This window comes from Nomascus leucogenys, chromosome 13 (assembly GCF_006542625.1).
Source record: "Nomascus leucogenys isolate Asia chromosome 13, Asia_NLE_v1, whole genome shotgun sequence".
Taxonomy (NCBI): domain Eukaryota; kingdom Metazoa; phylum Chordata; class Mammalia; order Primates; family Hylobatidae; genus Nomascus; species Nomascus leucogenys.
In genome coordinates, this window is record NC_044393.1 from 14572534 (window position 1) to 14597582 (window position 25049).

The following is a 25049-nucleotide window of genomic DNA, read 5'->3' on the forward strand; positions in this document are numbered from 1 at the left end:
TTGCTACCAGTTTGGTGTTATCCTTCTAGAACAGTGTTGTACATAGACAAATAATGGGAATCACATTTGTAATTTAAAATTTTCTATTAGACACATTAAAGAAGAAAAATAGAAGTGAAATCGATTTTAATAATACATTTTATGTAAACCGATATACCTAAAATATTATTAACATTTCAGCACGTAACCAATGTTAAAAATTATTGATAAGATATTTTACATTTTGTTTCTCATGCTGACTCTGGAATCCAGTGTCTCCCCTACCCTATATTAAACATGGCTGCATTCGAGCCAGCCCCATTTCAAATGCTCCATAACTCCCTGGGGCTTGCGCCTACTCTGTTGCCCAGAACAACACTCGGCCTTTATGCACACATTAAAATACAGCACGAGGCTGCGCACAGTGGCTCACACCTGTAATACAGCACTTTGGGACGCCAAGGCAGGAGGATCACTTTCGTTCAGGAGTTTGAGGCCAGCCTGGGCAATATAGACAGACCTTGTCTCTACAAAATATAATAATAATAATACAAATAAGCCAGTTGTGGTGGCTCACACCTGTAGTCTCAACTACTCAAGAAGCTGAGGTGGGAGGATCACTTGAGCCCAGAAGGTTGAGGCTGCAGTGAGCCAGACTACGCCATTGCACTCCAGCCTGAGTGACAGAGCAAGACCTTGTCTCAAAAGAAAAAAGCATCAAAATAGCAAATTGTACTGGAATCCAAGTAGACAGCAAGCCTCTGTTTTCCCAGTGGGAAGATTTTTAAAATTTTGTCTTTTTTGATTTTTTGGGCAACCTAAATATTGAAATAATTAGGAATGGAAGTAAATAGTTGCGTTTCTCCTTATCTGTTTTGTTGAACGTGTGTAGTGAATTGTATAAATGTGCTGCAACCATTTCGAACATTTGCTTTCTTCCCACGACCACATTTCAGGAGGGGGCTTTGTGCAGACTCCCCCTTTAACAGCACAGCTTTGCTCATCTGCAGGGCCCCAGGTTGAGCCACCAAGCTCAGTTTTCCAGAATCTTTTACTCACTCCCATATGCACTGAACTCCTGGAATTTCTACAGTATATGATGTTTCACTGGAAATTATTTTTGGGGGGTTTGACAGATTTTCTATTATTTTCTTTTAAAAATTATTTCACGTGGTTTAAACATTAAAAATATAAAGTAGATTACAAATCACATACCCGATATGGGGTTAACATCCAAAATATATAAGGAACTCATACAACTCAATACCAAAAAATCCAAATAACAGCTGGGCGCAGTGGTTCACACCTGTAATCCCAACACTTTGGGAGGCCGAGGTGGGCGGATCACGAGGTCAAGAGATCGAGACCATCCTGGACAACATGGTGAGATCCTGTCTCTACTAAAAAATACAAAAATTAGCTGGGCGTGGTGGTGTGCACCTGTAGTCCCAGCTACTCGGGAGGCTGAGGCAGGAGAATTGCTTGAACCCGGGAGGTGGAAGTTGCAGTGAGCCGAGATCCCGCCACCGCACTCTAGCCTGGTGACAGAGCGAGACACCGCCTCAAAAAAAAAAAAAAAATCCAAATAACCTGTCTGCAAAATGGACAAAGGACCAGAATAGGCATTTTTCCCAAAGAAGACATACAAATGGCAACAGGTACGAAAAGGTGTTCAACATCACTACTCACTGGGGAAATGCAAATCAAAATCACAAGGAGATACCACCACACCCCCGTTAGAAATGTCAAAAGATGACAAATGTTGGCAAGGATGTGGAGAAAAGAGAACTCTTTCGCACTGTTGGTGGGATTTTAAATTGGTATAGCCATCATGGAGAACAGTATGGAGGCTCCTAAAAAATCAAAAATAGAGCTACCACATGATCCAGCAATCCCTCTTCTAGGTATATATTCGAAGGAAAAGAAATCACTATTTCGAAGAGATATCTGCACCTCCACTTCATTGCAGCGTTATTCACAACAGCTGAGACATGGAAACTAAGTGTCCATCAGTGGATGAACAGATACAGAGATAGTGGTACAATGCCCCCCTCCCCTTAACCTCAGGGGATATGTTCCGAGACCCCCCAGTGGATGCCTGGAACCACGGGTGGTACTGAACCCTGTATATACTGTTTTGTCTTATACATACATAACTATGACAGAATTTACTTTTTTTTTTTTGAGACAGAGTTTCACTCTTGTCACCCAGGCTGGAGTGCAATGGTGCAGTCTTGGCTCAACACAACCTCTGCCTCCCAGGTTCAAGCGATTCTCCTGCCTCAGCCTCCTGAGTAACTGGGATTACAGACATGTGCCACCACACCCGGCTAATTTTGTATTTTTAGTAGAGACAGGGTTTCTCTGTGTTGGTCAGACTGGCCTCGAACTCCCAACCTCAGGTGATCCGCCCACCTCGGCCTTCCAAAGTGCTGGGATTACAGGCATGAGCCACCGTGCCTGGCCTGATAGAGTTTAATTTATAAATGAGGCACAGTAAGAGATTAACAACATAATAAAATGAAACCAATTGTAACAATATACTGTAATAAAAACAAAATAAGGGTTACTTGAACACAAGTACTACCATACCATGACAGTTGATGTGATAACCGAGATGGTGTCTCCTAAGTGACTAATGGGCAGGTGTGGTCTACAGCGTGGATACACCGGACAGAGGGATGATTCACATCCCAGGCAAGACGGAGCAGGATGGCTCAAGAGTTCATCATGCTACTCAGAATGGCATGCGATTTCAAACTTAGGGATTGTTTATGTCTGGAGTTTTTCATTTAATATTCTTGGACCATGGTTGACCATGGGTAATGGAAACCTTGGAAAGTGAAACTGTGGATAAGACAGGACTGCTGTGTATGTAAATCCACGAAAGAATGTTATTCAGCCATAAAAAGGGAGAAATCCTGCCATTTGTAACAATATAGATGAACTTGGAAGACAATATTGTAAGTGAAATAAGCCAGACAGAAAATCAAATACTGCATCATATCATTTATACGTGTGAGCTAAAAAAGTTGAATTCAGAGGAACAGTAGAACAGTGGTTACCAGGGCTCAGGAGGTGGGGAAATGGGGGCATGTTGGTTGAGGGTATAAACGTTGAGTTATAAGATGAATAAGTTCTGGAGACCTAATATACAGAATGGTTATGGTAGTTAATAACAATGTATTGTATACTTGAAATTTGCTAAGAGAGTGGATCTTAAATGTTCTCACCATGCATGCACGTGTGAGCGTGCACTTATGTAAGGTGATGGATATGCTAATTAGCTTGATTGTGGCAATCATTTCACACCGTATATGTGTATCAAAACATCATGTTGTACAACTTAAATAAGAATTTTCATTTGTCAATTATACCTCAGTAAGGCTGGAAAAAAATTAAGTAATAACAGTGGTAAGTCTCTTTCCTTTTCTTGTCACACCCCCTTCCACCAATTCCCACTGATCATAATTGATTAGTTTTATTAGTTTTGAATGGATCCTTCTAGAGTTCCTTCACACAGTGCAAGTGAATGTGACTATATTCTTATTTTTCTTTTTTTCCACAAATGCATACTAAACACGTGGTTGCTGGCACTTTGCTTTGCGCTAACAATATATCACAGCAATAGATACTCTTGGGTAAGGTTTAGTGTGTCCTCTACACTGCTTTAAGGGATATACAAATGTAAACTGATTTGATCCACGACCCAATCACTGCTATATATATATTTTTTGTTTTTGAGACAGAGTCTTGCTCTGTTGTCCAGCCTGGAGTGCAGTGGTGCAATCTCCGCTCACTGCAACCTCCGTCTCCTGGGTTCAAGCGATTCTCCTGCCCCAGCCTCCTCAGTAGCTGGGACTACAGGCGCCCACCACCATGCCTGGCTAATTTTTGTATTTTTGTTAGAGATGGGGTTTCACCATGTTGGCCAGGCTGGTCTCGAACTCCTGACCTCAGATGATCTGCCCATCTCGTCCTCTCCAAGTGTAAACCCCAAGGATTACAGGAGTGAGCCACTGCACCCAGCCCACTGCTATATTTTTATCCTGTTTTTTGCCAGGCAGGACAGAGCAGGATGGCACAAGATTTCAACACACTACTCAGAACAGCATGTAATTTAAAACTTATGACTGTTTATGCCCAGAATTTTTCATTTAATATTTTTGGACCATGGTTGACCATGGGTAACTGAAACCTTGGAATTCAAATTCTTTTGTATTTTGAGTATCGCTTTGTCACCCAGGCTGGAGTGCAGTGGCTCCATCTCAGCTCACTGCAACCTCCACCTCCCAGGTTCAAGTGATTCTGCTGCCTCAGCCTCCCAAGTAACTGGGATTACAGGTGCCTGCCACCACCCTGGGCTTATCCTTTTTTGTATTTTTAGTAGAGACGGGGTTTCACCATGTTGACCAGGCTGGCTTCAAACTCCTGAACTCAAGTGATCTGCCCACCTTGGCCTCCCAAAATGTTAGGATTACAGGCGTGAGCCATGCGTCCGGCCAGAATTCAAATTCTTTGTTATACAACACTATCTTTGACTCATTTTTGCCAAATGACCTTCATATGCCTTTTAAAAAAATTGTGGTAAAATAATATATAACATAAAATATACTATTTTAACCATTTTAATTGTACAATTCAGTGGCAATAAATACATTCACAATGTTGCATAACCATGCCATTATCTATTTCCAGAAACTTTTCATGATTCTAAACAAAAGCTTTGTGCCCATTAAACAATAATTCCCCACCTGCCTTTCCTCCCAGCCCGACATATCTTCTATTCTACTTTCTGTCTCTGAATTTCCTCTTCTAGGAATCTCATATAAGTGACGTCATACAATATTTGTCCTTTTGTGTCTGGCTTATTTCGCTTAGCATAATATTTTCAGGGTTCATCCATATTGTAGTATAGGTCAGAATTTCTATTTCTTTTTTTTTTTTTTTTTGGAGACAGAGTCTCTGTCAGCCAGGCTGGAGTGCAGTGTTGCCATCTCAGCTCACTACAATCTCCGCCTCCTGGGTTCAAGCTATTCTTGTGCCTCAGCCTCCTGAGTAGCTGGGATTACAGATACACACCACCATTCCTGGCTAATGTTTTTTATTTTATTTTTTTTGCATTTTAGTAGAGACAGGGTTTCACCATGTTCCAGAATGGTTCTCTAACTCCTGAGCTCAGGAAATCTGCCCGCCTTGGCCTCCCAAGGTGCTAGGCTTGCAGGCATGAGCCACCACACCTGGCGTATGTGTCAGACTTTCATTCCTTTTTAAAGCTGAATACATTGTGTGTATATACTGCATTCTGTTTATCCATTCACCTATCAACCGACATTTGGGTTGTTTCCACCTTTTGGCTACTGTGAATAATGCTGCTACGAACATTGGTGCACGAGTATCTGTTTGAGTCTCTGGTTTCAGTTCTTTGGGGTATATACCTAGAACTAGAATTACTGGATCATATGGTAATTCTTTAACTTTCTGAGGAACTGCTAAACTCTTTTTCACAGGAACTGCAGTATTTTACATTCCCACCAGCAATGCATAAGCGTTCCAATTTCTCCATGTCCTCACCATCACTTGTTTTCTGTGTTTTAAATAGTAGCCATCCTCATGGTTGTGAATGGTATCACACTGTGGTTTTGATATGCATTTTTCTAATGAGTAATGGTGTTGAGCATCTTTTCATGTATTTATCAGCCATTTGTAGCCCTTCTTTGGAGAAGTATCTGTTCAAGTCCTTCGCCAATTTTTGAATCAGGTTGTTTTTTATTGTTGTTGAGTCGCAGGAGTTCTTTTATATATTTTGGGGGCTAGACCCTTATCAGATATATTATTTGCAAATATTTTCTCACTTTCTGTCAGCTGTCTTTTCATACTGCATTACCTCTTTTGCTTAATTATTCATTTATTGTGCAAATATTGAGTGCCTCCTATGTACTCAGAACTGCTCTAGGCACAGGCGAAAAGCGGAGAATGGTCCTGCCTTGCTTTTTAAAGTCATCTGTAAACGCCGTGTTTACAGTGATATTCAAGATTGCAGTTGTGTGGTCAGACTTCAAAGAATGCCAGTTATTTCTAAAGCTGTGTTAAATTTCTTTGCCTCTTTTTTTAGCCATCCCGTCAGATGATGCTTAGAAGTATCCAGAGTTGGCATCAACTGAGGTGGTTTCAACACTGCCCGAGCCCTGCAGGCCTAAACCTCTGGACACCCAGTTCCCACCCACGTTATTTTGACATGATCAATCTGGGGTTGGCACCTGGGCATCCAGAGATTTAAGAGCTCCCAGGTAATTCTTCAGAGATCCTGAAAAGTGGAGAAACATAAGAAGATAGTGTGTTTCAGTTGAACAATTAAGCTCATTGCTTTACATTGAAATGTCACCCGAAATAGTGACATTCATTTCAATGTAAAACAATGAGCTCAAGTTGAAGTCTAAAAGTTAAACATATTCAGCATATTATTTGAAAATGAAGCCAACGTACTTTAAAAAAAAACATAGCCTACATTTTCGACCCTTTCAAACGCCCTGTGAGGTGCAGCCAGGTTTAGAATTGCTGGTGGGGCGAGTCTTCCTGAAACACGGCTCATGGTTCAGAAGAGTCAGTGAGGGAGTTTCCAATACTTTGAAACTTCGGAGCAATCTAAAGTGACTCTCACTTTTCCAAGGGGTGATTTCGGAGAAAACCAAATTTTATATTTTATATTTTTGTTTTAAACTTTATATTTGTACATATAAATAGCATTACCGTGGAGCTTTAAAACAATTATATTAAGTCTCATGTATGGTTCATGAAAATATTTTTTTAAAAAAAGAAGTAGAAAAGAAAATAATATCTAAATAGTATCATTCTTCAGTGCCCGGCTCTATCCCCTTACCAGTCTGCCCTTGGGAACGCTCTGTGTCTGTATGTAAAAGGTACTAACTCACTTTCACTGCTGTATGGTTTTTCCAGAACATAAACACACCATTGTTTGTTCAATGGTGATTGCACGCTAGTCATCTGTGGGCCAAAGTTGACCTTCAGAGATGCTTCTGTGGTCTGCACAGTGATTAAAAACTTTTTATTTGGATCCTAACCTTAAAAAACATACGAAGGTTATACATAATTGCTGGATTATCAGCTTCCTTTGAAAGCACAGGCCCTCTGGCCACGCTGGTCGGTGGGCTAAGTGCCATGGCCCCTTTCTGGCCCCCTCTCTCTTTTACTTGGCCTGCCTTCTCTGGAGTGAGTTGAGTTTGAGACTCCAGCCCAATGTGCCAGTTAGGTTATTGCTGATGTCTTTCTGTGATTCTTGCTGTGCTGAGCCTGCTCACAGTGGCCGCCTCCTCATGCACATGGGCTGGCATTGCTCTGGGGTTGGACCCTGGGGAGGGAGAATGCTGCTTGGTGTTTAGTGTTCCTTCTCCTGCTCTGGAAAGAAATACCATTTATTTAATGCATGATATAGTTTGGCTGTGTCCCCACCCAAATCTCATCTTGAACTGTAGCTCCCATAATTCTCATGTGTTGTGGGAGGGACCCAGTGGGAGATAATTGAATCATGGGGGTGGTTCTCCCATACTGTTCTCCTTGTAGTGAATAAGTCTCATGAGATCTGATGATTTTATAAGTGGTTTCTCCTTTTGCTTGGCTTTCATTTTCTCTTGCTTGCCGCAATGTAAGATGTGCCTTTCACCTTCCACCATGATTATGAGGCCTCCCCAGCCATATGGAACTGTGAGTCCATTAAACCTCTTTTTTTAAATAAATAAATAAATAAATTACCCAGTCTCGAGTATGTCTTTGTCAGCAGCATGAAAACAGACTAATACAATGCGTATTTATTGAGCACCTGCTACAGGCTGGGTGCGGGAGATATAGAGGTGATTGAAATAGACAGGGCTCCCACCTGCAGGAGACAAGACCCCTTGCTTCTTTTTACCGGGGTTAAGACAGATAATAAGCAATTCGGTATTGAAAGGGCTTCCTGCTGTGGGCCTGTCCTGCAGCTTCTTTCCCACAGGAACTCCCCACCCTCAACTAGTGACATTCAAAAGACCCTTGGCCTCATGGGAGGTCATGCCTGGCCAGCCCTGGGTGTGGGATGGTGAATCTGTAACCCCTACTCTCTGTGCTCTGTCCCTGCAGGGGACAAGGACCACATGTGCAGTGTTAAAAGTCGCCTGTGGAAGCTGCTGTCCCCAGCCAGGCTGGCCACGCGGGCCCACCGGAGCAAATGGCTGGAGAGTTACCTGCTGCACCTGGAGGAGATGGGTGTGTCAGAGGAGATGCAGGCACGGGCCCTGGTGCTGCAGCTGTGGGCCACACAGGTGGGTGTGAATGTGCAAGTGGGTGTGTGCAGGTATGCATGTGTGGTTGTGATATGAACGCATGTGTGTGTGCATGTCTGTGCATGTGTGCAGGTGTGCACGTGACTATGCCTGTGTGTGCATGTGTATGTAGGTGTGCATTTGTGAGTGCATGCTGATGTGAGTGTGGGTGTGTGCACACATACCCACCGCCCAAACCAGTTCCCTGACTTCCTTTACTATCAAACAGCATCACAAACAGAATCACTCATTCGATATATTTTTTTTTTCTTTTGAGACAGAGTCTCGCTCTGTTGCCCAAGCTGGAGTGCAGTGGCTCGATCTCGGCTCACTGCAACCTCTGCCTCCCGGGTTCAAGTGATTCTCACGCCTCAGCCTCCCGAGTAGCTGGGACCACAGTTGCCTGCCACCATGCCTGGCTAATTTTTGTATTTTTAGTAGAAATGGGGTTTCACTATGTTGGCCAGGCTGGTCTCAAACTCTTGACCTCAAGTGATCTGCCTGCCTCAGCCTCTGGAAGTGCTGGGATTACAGGTGTGAGCCACCACACCCAGCTTCTTTTTGTTTTTGTTTTAATTTGGAAAAATGTTAAATTTATAGAAAAGTTTAATAAATAGTTTAATGAACTCCTATATATGCCTCACCTTGATTCCCAGTTTTAAACATTTTACCACCTTTGCTTTCTCTCTCTCTGTCTCTCTCTCTCTTATGCTCTCTTTTCCCCACTGGGATTATTTTATTGAAATAATTTGTGAATAAGTTGCAGATATCATGCTTTTTTATCCCTAATTGCTTGAGTGTAAGCAAGAACATCTCCTGCATGACCACAGTACAATAACCAATTTCAGGATAATGAGCCCAAATACATGATCATTATCTAATAAACAGTCTGTATTCCAGTTTTGCCAGTTGTCTCAATAATGTCCTTTTTGGTTCATCTTTGTCCAGCATCCAATCCAGAATCACACATTGCATTTAGTCATTCTGACTCTTCAGTTTTCTTTTCTTTTTCTTTTTTTTTTTTTTTTTGAGATGGAGTCTCGCTCTGTCGCCAGGCTGGAGTGCAGTGGCATGATCTCGACTCACAACAACCTCTGCCTCCTGAGTTCAAGCGATTCTCCTGCCTCAGCCTCCTGAATAGCTGGGACTACAGGCGTGTGCCACCACGTCCAGCTAATTTTTTGTATTTTTAGTAGAGATGGGATTTCACCATGTTGGCCAGGATGGTCTTGACCTTTTGACCTCGTGATCCGCCCACCTCAGCCTCCCAAGGTGCTGGGATTACACGCGTGAGCCACTGCACCCAACCCGTTTTCTTTAATCTGGCACAGTTTCTGTGCCGTTTCATTGTTTCTCATGACCTTTACATTTTTTGAAGTGTGCAGACCAGTTATTTTGAAGAATTGTTTAGAAGTTCCGTTGAGACACTGGGCATGGTAGTGTGCATCTGTAGTCCCAGCTACTTGGGAGGGGGAGACAAGAGGATTGCTTGAGCCCAGGAGTTCGATACCAGCCTGGGCAACATAGTGAGATCCCACCTCTTAAAAAAAATCCATTGAGTACTTACCATAGGCCTCAAAGATTCTGTGTTGTGTTGATTACCATTTGGGGGGTCAGGGGACAGGGGGCAGAGAGTCAAAGAAACATATACAAGGCGATTTTAGATGATGATATGTAGAGTATAAAACAGGGCTGTGAATAGAGAGACTTTCGGGTCTGCTCTAGCTGGGGTTGTCAGGGAGGCCCCCCTGAGATATTTGAAATGAGCCCTGGATGATAAGAAAGCTAGATTCAGAGACTTGGAGAAGATGTGGGGATAGAAGTTTCCAAATAAGGGAAACAGCAAGTGCAAAGGCCCTGGGGTTGGATCATGCAGAGTAGAGTTGGATCACACAGCTGAAGCAGAGTGAGGGAGGGGGCGTGAGACCGAGGGAAGAGGTCACTGAGGGCCTTGTGGGTCCTCACAAATGAGGACTTGGGATTTTTCTCTGGGTGAGATTGAGGCCTAGGAGAGTTCTGAGCAGAGGAGGGACAGGATCTTGGGGGCAAAAGCAAAAACAGGGCAACAAGGAGGGAACTGTGGTGGCAGGGTCAGGTGGTGGCCATGGAGGTGATGAGGAGGTGGATAGATTTTGGAAATTTCAGGAAGACAGAGCCAGTGGACTTGGTCATGGACCAGATATTGGAGTGAGAGAAAGAGGGCAGCCTTCGATGCTGCACGGCTCCAGGCCTGGTTCCTGCCCTCTCTCCTGATCCCCAAGCCCCATCTTTCTCTTGGCCTCACTTCGACAGTGACGGTTGCACAGGCTGACATTTCTGGGTAATTCCTCTCCCATCGACTTGCAGCTTATTTTTAGTTTCCTCAGAGCCATTAACTGTCCTTGCAGGCAGAGACTGGCAAGGGGTGGGGGCTGGGATTAATTGGCAGTTGTCCTCCACATCAGTGCCTAATAACATATTTATGTGCAGAGATGACTTGGAGCTCCAAAGTGTCTCCAGAACCCTTGTGGAAATGACCTGCGTCAGCAAAACTGGATGCTGGCCGAGGGGTTTGAGTGGCAGAAAGTCCAGGGAACAGCCTTTGGCAGGGCCAGGAGAGCTGGGCGGGAGCTGGGGACAAGATGTCCTCTGAGGTTGAGTCGTTGACAGCGTCCAGAATTCAGGCAGGTGGGAAAACTTTTCAAGAGCCTTTTGGGAGCAGAGCCAAGAGGGTACTTGGCCTAGGAGTTTCTGGCACAGGCTCTGTGACCTCCCAGCCTGGATTTGAACCCTGACTTTGACACTTCCTGGCAAGTCAGTCACTTAACCTCTGAGCACCTCGGTTTACTCATCTGTAAAATGCAGATGGTAGCACCCTCTTCAAGACATGGTTGTGAAGATGAAAGGAGGCAGGAATACATGTGCAATTTTGTAACTGTGCCTTGCAGATAGCAAGTGCTCAAGAAACATCTTCAACAAATATTTAGAGCACCTACCGTGTGCCAGGCCCCATTCTAGAAGCTGGGGATAGAGCGGTGAGCAAAACAGACAAAAATGCCTCTGCTTAGGGAGCTGGCATTCTGGTGGGAGAAGATAGACATTTAATAAACACATAAGCTGTCATCACAGTGCTTTGGGAGGTTAGAGAGGGACATCGTTTGAGGCCCGGAGTTCAAGACCAGCCTGAGCAACATAGCAAGACCCCATCTCTACACAAAATACCTTATTTTTTTGTAGAAAAGCCAGGCGTGGTGGTGCACACCTGTAGTCCCAGCTACTTGGGAGGCTGAGGCAGGAGCATTGCTTGAGCCTAGGAGGTCAAGGCTGCAATGAGCCATGATTGTGCCACTGCACTCCAGCTTGGGTGACATAGTGAGACCCTGTCTCAAAAATAAATAAATAAATAAATAAACAAACAAACAAGTAAGCATCTAAAATGTATTAGAGGTCAGGTGCAGTGGCTCACGCCTGTAATCCCAGCACTTCGAGAGGCCAAGGCGGGCAGATAACTTGAGATCAGGAGTTTGAGACCAGCCTGGCCAACATGGTGAAACCCTGACTCTACTAAAAATACAAAAATTAGCCAGTCATGGTGGCACAGGCCCGTAATCCCAGCTACTCGGGAGGCTGAGGCATGAGAATCACTTGAACGGGGGAGGTGGAGGTTGCAGCGAGCCGAGATGGCACCACTGCACTCCAGCCTGGGCGACAGAGTGAAACTCCATCTCAAAAAAAAAAAAAAGAAAAAAAAAAAGTATTAGAAGGAATGTGTTCTGTGGAGAAGAGATGCAGCAGGAAGGCAGGCCCAGGAAGGCCTCACTGAAAGGTGACATCTGAGCAGAGACTGCAGGAAGTGAGGGGTGAACCATGCAAATATATAGAGTGAAGGCTCCCAGTCGGGGAGCAGCAAGTGCAAAGGCCCTGAGGCAGGACTGAGGGTGACATGGTGGGGAGGCAGAGCTGCCAGACCACACAGGTCCCTGTAGGCCGTGGGGAGGGCTTTGGCTTTTACTTTGAATGAGACATGCGCCTGCTGAGGGCTCCGAGCAGGGGAAAAGCCTGGCCTGTCTTACGCTTTACAGGGATCATTCTGGCTGCAGCGCTGACAAGAGACTGTAGGGGGTGGGGAAGTAGAGGCAGGGAGAGCAGAGAGGAGGCCATTGCAGGATCCAGGCAAGAGAGGATGCTGCTGGGCCAGGGTCGGGGGGGTGGTTAGATTCTGAACATATTCCAAAGTAAAGCCAACAGGATCTGCTGTTGGATGGGACCTTGGGGGAGGCCATCAAGGATGACTCCAGATTTTGGCCTGAGTGACAGGAGGAATGGCAGAGCCATGGGCAGATGAAGAAGATGGCAGGAGGAGGAAGTTTCAGGGAGAAGATCGGGGGTTGAGCTTTGGGTATGTTGAATTTGAGATGGAGATGGGGGAGTGGACACCTGGAGAAGAGAGTCTGGAGTTCAAGTTTGAGGTCCAGGCTTGGGAGTTGTCAGCATAGAGGAGTTTAAATCCTCAGGACTGGAGAAGATAATGCGGGCGAGAGTGGGTGAAGAAGGGGGCGTCCCTGGGGCTCTCCAATGGTGGGAAAGGTGAGGAGGAGGGGCCAGGAAGGTGGGGGGAGAGCCGGGAGTGGGAAGCTGGGTCAGATGCTGCAGAGAGGCTGAAAAATGGTAGCTGTGATTGCTGCTGTCAGGTCGGAGATGATGAGTCAGGAATAATAATCTCAAAAGATACTGAGCACTTACCCTGGGCCAAGCATCTTGTTGAGCACTTTGCAAACACCATCGCATAGGATCCTCACAACAGCTTCATGAATCCAGAACCCCTGAACCTGGAACCCAGAGTGATGGAAGGGACAGTGGGAGGCTCAGGCATCCAGGGAGGACCCTGTGGGCCGTGACCTGAGGTCCAGGCAAGGGGAAGAGGAGGCTCTAAGGGAAGGTGGGGTGGGTGGGGTGGTGTGGGGCAGACGGAGGAGAGTTTCCAAACACAGGTCAGGCTTCCCTCCCAGCTCTGAGCCCATTGATGCTGGTAATGCCAGGACTGAAACCATTGATTGTCATGATATCCCTCAGCCCCATCCATCACATCTGATCCTTCTCTTCCTTCCCCATGTCTGGCTTGTCCTTCACCCCATCACATCCTCAGCAGCCACAGCCACACATCCCTGGAAACTCCTGGGTGATCCTGAGAGGTAGGGGAGGGGGCCACGGGAGCTGCTGGGCCTGCAGATAGCTCTGCCGAGATAGTTATCATCGAGAAGAATCCTTGAGGCATTTGACAATGGAGTAGAAAGCAAAACCACAGTATTGAGAGTCAGACAGACTCGGGTGGAATCTCAGCTCTGTCACTAAACTAGTTATGTGACCTCAAGCAAGTCACTTTTCTGGGCTTCAGTTTCACCATCTGTAAAGAGGGTTGGTTTTTGTTTTTGTTTTTGTTTTTTGTCTTCAGTAGTTTAATCTGGAAATAATTTTAGATTATAAAAGAGTTGCAAAGATAGTACAGGAGTTCCCAAATACCCTTCACCCAGCTTTCCCTAATGTTACATAACCACAATACATTCATCAAGACTAAGAAATTAGCACTGGGACATTGCTAGTAACTAAAGTCCATACTTTATTCACATTGCCCCAGTTTTTCTACTAATATCGTTTTCCAGGAGCCAATCCACAATCCCACATTGCACGTAGGGCTTTTGTTTGTTTGTTTTAAATAGACTACTTTTACAGCAGGTTTAGTTTCACAACAAAATTGAAGGAAAGGTGCAGGGATCTCCCTTAGCCCCCTTCTCCCAATGCCTCGCCTCTCCATCACCAGTGTCCCTCAGCAGAGTGGCACATTTGTTACAATTTATGACCTACACTAACACATCATTATCACACTTGGGATATTCTTTTATTCCGTTGGAATCATCTAAATCATAAAAATTAAAAGAAACACAATCTGTGACCCCCATTCCTCAGGTCTCCCTTCTTCTGCCGGGCTGCATCCTCAGAGGGTCTCCCCTGGGGGATGGCTACAATGGCCTCCAGCAGCTCCAGGCAATTTAGCAATCCCATGGAGGAGGACTTCCCTTCCCCTAAATTCTAGCACAGCTCCCAAGCCTGATACTCACTGGCCCAGCCCACGTCACATGCCCCACTCTGCGTGGATCACTCAGTGCCTCCGCCTGGATCCCATGCCCACACCTGAAGTCTGAAGGATGGGTCAGACCTGGATGACCCACACGGACTTAGATTTAAGAGGAGGTGGTTCTACGAAGGAAAGTGGGGTGTTGTTACCCACAGACAAGGAAGTGGATGCAGGCAGGAGCGGGCAGCGGAAGTCCCCCACTTCCACTGATGGGCCATGTGGTCAGGAGGCAACAAGAAGGGGCACGCGAATCGCTAAGGGTGTGGTCTGACCCGCAGTTAGTGCCTCCCAGAGGTCAGCCACCGCCATTCACAGGAAAGCTATAACAGCGGGTGGCACTGCTGGGTCATGGCCTTTGGCTGCAGTAGGAGGGAATGAGGACAAACAAGAAGTGTCTTCCTGAGTAAACGGAGGCAAGGCTCCATGGGTGAAAGCTCAAATTCCAGGGTGGCAAATTCAGGATCTCTTATGGTTGTGTGCACACACACACACACACACACTCACACACACTCACACTCACATCTGTGCAGTTGGGTAGAAGAAGGTCTTGGTCACCTCCCTAACTTGCCACAGCTTTTTCCTGCAGGCAGAGATAGCCAAGCGCCCATGTGTTCCACTCCTGCTTGGTAATTAATGAGCGGTGGCCCCCATCTAACCATCTGGGCCAGATAAAATGGCCTTGGCGCTGAGCTAAGCCAGTGTTGAATTATTTATCACCCGCATTTGCCTGGCTATTTAAGTGATGGACAGCAAGTGACCTTGCTGTGTCAGCTGGACCTGAGGTGCTGGCGGAACTCTCAGAAAGGGCCGGAGGCCCCCCCTACTTGTTTTCAAATCCAGGGGAGGGGCCAATGGGGGAGGGGTAACCACTTCTGAGCACCTACTGTGGGCTCAGCACTTGTGGGATTGCTTGCATTCAGCCTCACTGGACCCTTGCGGCCACCCAAGAGGTGGCAATGTTACCCCCAGTGTTGAGACCCAAAGGGGGACGTGACTTGTCCACAGTCACAAAAAGTGGGGAGCTGGGATTTGAACCCACCTCTACCTGGTCTCAGTCCAGGGATCTTCCAGCCCACCTCCCAGGCTGTCTTGGAGCTCGACCTCTAATCCAAAGGGACACAGATGTTTATTTGACAAATATCAGTGAGCCTCCACTATATGCTGGGCAGTGGGTAGTGACCAGGGAGTACTTCGTTTTCCTTTTCAGTAAAAGGCCTAATAATGGCACCTGCGTGATGGAAGTATTGAGCAGAGGAGTGTGGTGCCTCCTGGCCTCATGGCCTCACGGGCACTAAAGAGGAAGGCAAAAATCTATCTCACCATCATTGATGCTATGGTGCATTTCTTTCCAGCCTTTCCCCATAGGTTTTTCTTCTGTGGTTAAGATCATGCAGCTGTTTTAATCTAACCTTCTGTTTGGTTTAATATTGTAACATGAGCATTTCTCATGACAGTGTACATCACTATAGAAATCATTTGGATACAGCCTGGGAAACACAGTGAGACCTCATCTTTCAAAAATAGAAAGATTAGCCGGGCATGGTGGTGCATGCTTGTATCATCAGCTACTTGGGAGGCTGAGGTAGGAGGATCATTTGAGCCCAGGAGGTGGAGGCTGCAGTGAGCCACGATCACGCCACTGCACTCCAGCCTGGGTGGCTTCTGTTTCACTTAAAATTAGTGTGTCCATTAAAAAATTTGGAACAGTTTAAAAGGGTATTTGCAAGGAAAGTCAGCCTCCTTCCTCCCTATCCTCTTGTCTTCCCAGCTTCTATCCCAAGGTAACCTCAGTTACCCGTTTCTGGTGTCTCTTAGAGATGGTCTATGCTTCTTTGGGAGGCTGTGGCAGGAGGACTGCTTGAGGCCAGGAGTTTGAGATCAGCCTGGGAAACATAGGGAGACCCCCATCTCTACCAAAAAAAAAAACCTAGCTAGGTAGCACGTGCCAGTGGCCCCAGCTCCTTGGGAGGCTAAGGCAGAAGGATCACTTGAGCCTAGGAGGTCGAGGCTGCAGTGAACTACGATTGTGCCACTGCATTCCACCCTGGGTGACAGAGCAAGACCCTGTCTCAAAAAAAAAGAGATGGTCTGTACTTCTTCATGTATATTTCTCTTTAAACAAACACACAAACGGCAGCATGCTGAGCCACCACCCTGCACCTTGCTGTTTGCATGCTTCTGTGTGTCTTGGCTACAGTCCCACATCAGTACACACAGAGCCAGCTTCTTTTTAATGACTTCCTGCATCATCATCCAATGGATGGATCTTCATTTATCTCATTGATCTCCTATTGATAGACATGGAGGTTGTTTCCAGCGTTTTTCAATTACATGAGCACTGCAATAATTATCTTTGTGCATATGTCCTTTTGCCCATGTGCAATTATGTCTGTAATGAAATTAGTGGGTAAACATGATATTTAATGATGATTTAATATTCCATTATTATGATTGAATAGGATAGTCACGGCAGACAAAAACCTCCCCCCAAATTGAGATTAGTCGGTATTCTTCCCATATCTGGATCACTAAAGAGTGCCATATACACATTTTAGCCACATACCAAAGAGCTGAGGCTAAAATGTGTATGAAAATGTTCAGCTAAGACTGAAACCTTGAAGCAAGAAATTCCACTCATTTTCCTAAGTGTTTATCTATTGGGAAGTTTAAATAATTTTTATTCATAGCTTTCAGTCATCAATGATGATTGCGGCTTTGTTTTATACGTACACAATACACACACATTTATTCTTCAAATGACTGATATAATTTTAAGATACAAAGCATATAGGGAACTTTTTGCATCCCAGACTACATCAAGAATAATTATATTTGGAAGCAAGTCCTTAGATATTGCACCAGTTAGCTATTGTTGCATAAAAAACATCCACAACAACTCAGTGGCATACACCCATCAGCATTTATTTAACTCACGGGTCTGTGGGTCTGGCTCAGTGGGGCAGCTCAGCTCTGTCCACGAGTCTCTCATCCTCCTCTTGGGATCAGTGGGCTTGCCGAGCAAGTGGAAACACAAAGTCTCTCGCGGCTTAGGCATAGAGTGGCTGTTCCTTCAATTCCACCTCATTCTATTGGCGAAAGCAAGTCCATGGCTGAGCATAAATTCAAAGGGCAGGGGAAATACACTCTGGCTCTTGAATAGGATGAACAGCAAATTCACATGGTAAGGACTGTGGATTCTGGGATTGGTGAAGAATTGGGGCCAACAATGTGATCATTCTCAGATGTGAACAGCCTTAACTGATACATCCTGTTCCTATTACTGACACTGTTTTGCTGATTAGCTATGAAGATTACCTGTGTGACCTAGGATTAGTGACTTTGCACACAGTCAGGGATGCCACGAGTGGCCTTGAAATAGGTATTTTGGGCCACAGAGCAGTTTTGGCCATGTCCTGAGGCTGGAGATAGACACTGGTCATGCCCGGGTGTTTGGCAGCAGTGGGAGCCCAGACCTACTGGCCCCTCTGTCTTGGCCTGAGCCATGTCCCCGGCAGAGATGAGTCAGCTCTGCCCTCATAATGGCATAACAGGGGCCCTTCTCCTTGCAGGGGAATATGGGTCCTGCTGCCTTCTGGCTCCTGCTCTTCCTTCTCAAGAATCCTGAAGCCCTGGCTGCTGTCCGCGGAGAGCTCGAGAGTATCCTTTGGCAAGCAGAGCAGCCTGTCTCGCAAATGGCCACCCTCCCACAGAAGGTTCTAGACAGCACACCTGTGCTCGGTGAGATGGTCAGACCCTCCAAGATAGCCCCTAAGACTGCGTCATCACGGACCTCCAAAGCCCTCCCCAACATGGGCTCCTGTTTTCCAGGGTCCATCCGTGTCCTCCAACCTGGGGTCTCCCTGAGCCTCCTATCTTCACACACCTGGCATCTCCATACTGCAGTCTCAGCTAGGGGTCAAGTGACAGAAAATCTAATTTCAATTGACTGAGGTGAAAAAGTACTTTGAGACATGTCACTAAAAAGCCCAGAGGACTGGCTTCAGGCACAGGTGGATCCAGGCACTTTAACAATGTCATCAGGACTACTCAGTTCCTCTCCACCTCTCAGCCCTGTTTCCCACTGGGTTGGCTCCAGTCTCAGGCTGGCAGTAGCTGTTGGCAGCTCAAGGCTGACTTCCCTCTGGCTCTGTGAGACTCTGTATTTCTTACAATGTTCTCACCAAGAGTCCCAAGACTGTGTCTCATTGGCTTTTTTTGGGTCATGTGTCCATACTGAACCAATCACAGGGCTCAGAGGGATGCTCTGATTGGCCAGTCACAGCCCCATCCCAGGAGTTGAGCATAGAATCAGCAGTCTAACCCCTGAGAATGAGAAAGGGGTGGACCCTAGAGGAAAATCAGGGGCCTGTTTCCAGAACAGAAATATATGCCGGGCAGGCAGGAACAGAGATTGATGGCCCTACTCTCTCCCCAGCCTTCTGATATCTCCCTAGCTCCCACCTTCCCTCACAACTTCTCTTGGGGTCCTACCTGGATACCCTCATGTTCAAGGGTCTCTGAGGGACCACAGAGACCACATGTCATCATGTGTCCTTTTTCACCTTGCTGTGTGACTGTGTGGGCGAGGCAGGCACCCTCTCTGAGCCTCTTCATCTTCCTCTGTAAAATAAGAGCTGGGGTTGGCATAGGAGCAGGTGAAGGGATAGCCTGCTGACCCTTCCTTGCGCCTGCCCCATGCAGACAGCGTGCTGAGTGAAAGCCTCAGGCTTACAGCTGCTCCCTTCATCACCCGCGAGGTTGTGGTGGACCTGGCCATGCCCATGGCAGATGGGCGAGAATTCAACCTACGACGTGGTGACCGCCTCCTCCTCTTCCCCTTCCTGAGCCCCCAGAGAGACCCAGAAATCTACACAGACCCAGAGGTAAACGGCAAGGGCGCCTGGTCATATGGAGTCTGTGGGAGAAAAATCAGTGACTTTGGGATGAGCCAGATCTGAGTGCATTCATCTATCCATTCGTCCATCCACAAACTCACCCATCCATCCATTAATCTATCCATCCACCCATGCATCCATCCATGCATGCATCCATCCATCCATCTATCCACACACCTCCACCCATCTACCATCATCCATTGTCCACCCATCTCCATCCATCTCCATCCACCCATCCATCCATCTACCATCTATCATCCATCCATTGCCATCCATTATCCATCACCCATCCCCCATCTCCCATCCCCCCCCTCCCCACCCCCTCCCATCCATCCATCCATCCATCCATCTTTCCATCTCTTAGTCTATCCACTGGTTCATTCACCTATCCTTCCACCCATCTTTCAGTCAGCAGCTACTCCATGCCAAGCTCTGTGGTCAGGTACAACCCTTGGCTTACCACTGTGCAGTGTAACCAAAGGAAGCTGGCATTTTCTTTTTAAAAAATATTTTAATTTCTTTTATTTTACATTACAAAAGTAATATATATCATAGAGTATAAAGAAATACAGAGAAATATATACTTAAATGTAAAAAATATATATTTCCCTTCTTCTCCAGTTCTACAGAGTTCTCTAACCACGGTTTGGACTGTGCCTTGTGAATTGTTTTCATGGTTTTACAGGCACACACACAACACATTCACACACCATGAAAAGATTGGTGTGTGTATAGGATCATACAATATATGCTATTCTGAAACTTGCTTTTTTCACTCAACAACCAATTGTAGAAATTCTTTCCATGTCAGTACACACAAACCTTTTGCCATAATTTTTTAACCAATCCCCTATCAATTGACCTGTATATGGTTCCAGTTTTTCCCTCTTACAAACATGACTGTCATGAACATCCTCATACATTTTTCTTGGTGTGGGCTTGTTCTGGGAATAGGGTCAGAAAAGGACCTTCCTCCTATTTCAGGTATTTAAATACAACCGATTCCTGAACCCTGACGGATCAGAGAAGAAAGACTTTTACAAGGATGGAAAACGGCTGAAGAATTACAATATGCCCTGGGGGGCGGGGCACAATCACTGCCTGGGGAGAAGTTACGCCATCAACAGCATCAAACAGTAAGTGGGGGGCCAGGGTGGGGCCAGGGTGGCTCCTGATCCCCTGGTTGGCATGCGCCCTTCTCTCCTGGAACTGAGGGCTCAGCCAGGAGAATGCTTTGGCAGAGGCTCCACATGGATAGCCGGTGAGCCATCTCTTATTTGTGGTTTTACAACTGTGTGCTTTTAAAAATCAGGAGAGCTCATGTAAAAAAGCCAGATTTCGGATTTCTTTTGAAATAATCAGATCTGGCAGCAGGTTCTTCCCTCCAAGACTGGTGTCCAGATTCCAAATACTGGACATTCCTTTCAGCTGACCATAGCTGTCCATCTGCAGCTGCTGCTGCATGTTCAGAACTTCGTGTCAGGAACTGGCGGAACTTCACTGTTCCTACTTGGTTATTTTAATGCCTGTGGGGCCGAGAGCCTCATAAATTATCTCCTTTGAACCCCAGGAGCTTTGGCCACCAGGATCACAAACAGATTGGACCAGGGGTTATGACATCTGCCCTGTCCTCCTGTCCAGCCCCTGTGCAATCATAAGCTGGGTTACCTTCTGAGCCTCTGTTTCCTCAACTGTAAAATGAGAGTTCTGATTATAACTACACCCCAGGAGTGTCAGGATAAATGAATTGGATCTTCCTAAGTTCTTAACCCACCGCCTGGCTCATTGCAGGCATTTGAAAAATGTTAATTATTGTAATAATTATTAATATCATTATTGTGCGTTCATTATGCTAAGTGAGTGGGCACGTTACATAAACCTTTGGCCTCAGTTTCCTCAAGAAAACGGAGTTGATTATGAACATAACACAGCTCATATGCATTCCTTAAAATCACCTTGCTGTATGAAATCATGCAATAAAAACTGCAGGGATTTCACGCCTGTAATCCCAGCACTTTGGGAGGCCGAGGTGGGTAGATCATTTGAGGCCAGGAGTTTGAGACCAGCCTAGCCAACATGGTGAAACCCCATCTCTACTAAAAATACAAAAATTGGCCGGGTGTGGTGGAGCGTGCCTGTAATCCCAACTACTCAGGAGGCTGAGGCAGGAGAATCTCTTGAACCCAGGAGGCGGAGATTGCAGTGAGCCAAGATCACGCCGTTGCACTCCAGCCTGGGTGACAGAGTGAGACTCTGTCTCAAAAAAAAAAAAAAAAAAAAAAAGAAAGAAAAAACTGCACGGATTGAGGGAAAAGAGGGACTGGGGCCCAACACTCAAAAACCTCATCAGTGACATAATAAAAAAAAAAGAGAGAAGAACCCAGTAAAAAATGGTAGTAAAGTTTTATACATGTTACATGGCTAAGAACTATGTAAATGCTGTAATAAATGTGGCTGTAGATCGATGCTTAGTTGTGTGCATGTGTATGTTTTATGGATTTCTGCACAGCCAGGTTCAGCTGGGTGCAGTTTTTTGTATTCACTTCATGTTTCTCACAAGTGAAATTGCACGTGAGCAAATGTGAAATTTGCATTATATTCAAATGGTGCCCTAATACATCAATCCTATTGGAACAAATTCACCTGTTCAAAACAAGTGTTAGAGCAGAACGACTGGCATTCCTACCTCATCAAGTTTTTGGACAGATAAAAAGAGATAGCGGGTACTAAATGCTTAGATGGTGCCTAGCGCACAGTGTTCCAATAAATTAGCTAATTTGTTGTTATTTTTATCTCACTGAATTGTCATGACAACCCTGCTGGTCCATCTACAACTAAGTCTAGACAGGTCAGACCATCTGCCGTGTTCCCAGGAAGTGGAGGTGCAGGAGTTCAAATCCAGGGGTGGGCACAAAACCGCCATCCCATAGAAATTCACCCTCTAGTTTCCCACAGCCTCAAAGCTGGAAGAGACTCAACCTGCCTTTCCCCTCTTTGACCAGATGGGAGAACTGAGACCCAGAGTGGGAAAGAACTTGGTGAGGGCCACATTCCCATAAGCGGCACAGCGCAGATCTGTCCAGCGTGTTAACTCCCCTCTCTCCTCATCTGCCCTCTTCTTCACTCCTTCAGTGAGACAAAAGAATCCTCACCATGCGCTCAGTTCTGCATCGGGCACCTGGGTTGGGGTAGGGAATAGTGGTGGGAAAAGAGTCATACGATATTCTCCTGACCCTTACGAACATGGGCATTGGTAAGATGAAGCAGGGAGGCAGCAACCGTTGACATCCCCTGTAGGGCTGGCTCCACATTTATGGGGGCACTGATTACATCATAGGCATGGCAGCTTCGAATATTTATTGTGACACTTTTCCCAGAAGATGGCAGTAGAGAGTGCTTGTTCTTGCAAAGTTGGTCTATTTAGGACAATTTTCTCAGAGACAGCAGTAAAATGTCTTGAGAGAGCGATGCCTGTTTCTAATCTCGCAAAGACACCTAAGGGTTAGCAGCAGCCCTGGCCAAGATAGACAGTGAGGGTTCCAGGAGTTTGGAAAAAGGCGGGGAAGGGTGTGGGCTGGAGGATCCAGAGGAGTCGCCGTATTAATCAGCACAGGCTCAGCTCTGCACCTGCCGAGTCTCAGTGGCTTTTACCAGCAGAGGTGTAGTTCCACTCACATGGTATCAGCTGTGGGTTTGGACGGCTTCCCCACTCTGTGCACAGACTCAGGCCAGGCTCTTTCCCTCTTTCGGCTCCACCATCTCAATGTGAAGCCTGCATGGCTGCCAGGCAGGAGGGACAGCTGGAGAGCCACACACTGGCTCGTGAATGCTTTGACACAGGAGTGACACAGGCCACTTCTGCACACAGCCCATTCGCCAGAACTCATCCATGGGCCTGCCTAACCTTACAGGGGGCTGGCAAATGTGGTGAGCAGCAAATGCGTTTGTTCTACTTCCTCACTCTCCTCAAAGTTGGAGTCAGACTTAGGAGGCAGCCATGGCTCCCCTGCCTTGTTCCTGATAACCCCCTGCCCTACTCCTCTCCTTCACACCTTCCATGCCATCTCTCTGCAGATTTGTGTTCCTCGTGCTGGTGCACTTGGACCTGGAGCTGATCAATGCAGATGTGGAGATCCCTGAGTTTGACCTCAGCAGGTATGGCTTCGGTCTGATGCAGCCGGAACACGACGTGCCCATCCGCTACCGCATCCGCCCATGACACAGGGAGCAGATGGATCCACGTGCTCGCCTCTGCCCAGCCTGCCCCAGCCTCCCAGCTTTCTGTGTGCACAGTTGGCCTGGGTGCATGTGCTAGCATTACCACTTCCCGGCTTTTCTCCCAGAAGGCTGGGTCCAGGGGAGGGAAAAGCTAAGAGGATGAACAAAGAAAAGACATTGAAAGCTCTATGGATTATCCACTGCAAAATTTTCTTTCCAAAATCAGGCTTTGTCTGCTCCCAACTCACCTCGTTCCTCTCACCTCGTGATATCCACAAACGCTATTCAGATTAGGCAGAACTAAGAGTCTTCACTGCTCTGCCCCCAACTCTCGGAGGCGTCACCTTCCCAGTTCTTATGAGCTAGCATGGCCCGGGCCTTATCCAGTCAAAGCAGATGCTGGCCACAGAAAGGCCACTCAAGACCTAGCAGTGTGTCCATTGATGTCATTCAGCAGTCAGTCCCCCAATAATCCTTAAACCAGCTAAAACCAAAGGAGTGCCTTAGAAGATCTGCTTCTCTGGGGCCCCATTTGCCGGATTGCCCCATTGCTCACAGTACTTGAGAAAATGCAGGAGAGCTTCCCCCAAGGCTGATGCGTTCCCGGTACAGAACAGGGGCACCCTCCAAACACTGGGCTCTGAGGAGTGGAGTTCTCTGTTCTAGAGTGACAGGCACCAGATGGGGATGGGCTTTCTCAGTATCAGCACTCAGATAGGGAACTAAGGAAGACACAGCCCAGACAAGATAGCTGGAAGGAGCCAGCCAGGACTCCTTAGACTGGTCAAGTCAAAAAAGAAGGTGCCAATTTCATGCATTCTAGTGCAGAAGCCCCAACTGTGGTCACGATCCAGTCTGCAGACGTGTTTTGTTTGGACTGCACTTAAAAAAAAATGCCTTGGTTGTTATCATCTTTGGGAGAGTTCATTAAAAATGTCCAGCTTCTCTTGAAAACTTGGTATATCTGGCCACACTGGGCTCACATTCCCAAGGGTAACTCTTGGCCAGAGCTGAGTGGCAGCCGCCTCCCTCATGCAGGGCACGTGCTCTCGGCTTCATCAGGGTTCTGACCAGGTCTGCTTCTGCATTCACAGCGCCTCCTGGACTTGAAGGCATCTGAGTGTGAGACCCTGTTCTAACTCTTAGAAGTGACATTGTAAGAGGTGGTGGGGACCAGCTAATTGGTCCAACCCAACCTGAGTGCACCACCCTTTGAACAAACGTATCAGTGATGAAAATTTGTCTTTGCCCTGGCTTGCCTGTAATCCCAGCACTTTGGGAGGCCAAGGTGGGCGGATCACTTGAGGTCAGGAGTTCAAGACCAGCCTGGCCAACATGGCGAAACCCCGTCTCTACTAAACATACAAAAATTAGTCAGGTGTGGCGATGTGCGCCTGTAATCCCAACTACTCAGGAGGCTGAGGCACCAGAATCGCTTGAACCCAGGAGGTGGAGGTTGCAGTGAGCTGAGACTGTGCCACGGCACTCCAGCCTGGGCGACAGAGCAAGACTCTGTCTCAATAAATAAAT

The 25049-nt window shown here is 46.5% G+C and overlaps 1 protein-coding gene across 1 annotated transcript in view; it reads left to right on the top strand.

The window, feature by feature from the left end:
• The window catches only part of PTGIS (prostaglandin I2 synthase), a 63378-nt gene extending 38556 nt beyond the window's left edge, over positions 1-24822 (top strand). Inside the window, exons 6-10 of the mRNA XM_003252919.4 lie at positions 8113-8294; positions 17976-18144; positions 19108-19289; positions 20286-20437; positions 23376-24822. Coding sequence (XP_003252967.2) covers positions 8113-8294; positions 17976-18144; positions 19108-19289; positions 20286-20437; positions 23376-23520 — 830 coding nt within the window. The 3' untranslated portion in view covers positions 23521-24822. The remainder of the gene's footprint in view (positions 1-8112; positions 8295-17975; positions 18145-19107; positions 19290-20285; positions 20438-23375) is intronic.
• The last annotated feature ends 227 nt before the right edge of the window (positions 24823-25049 follow it).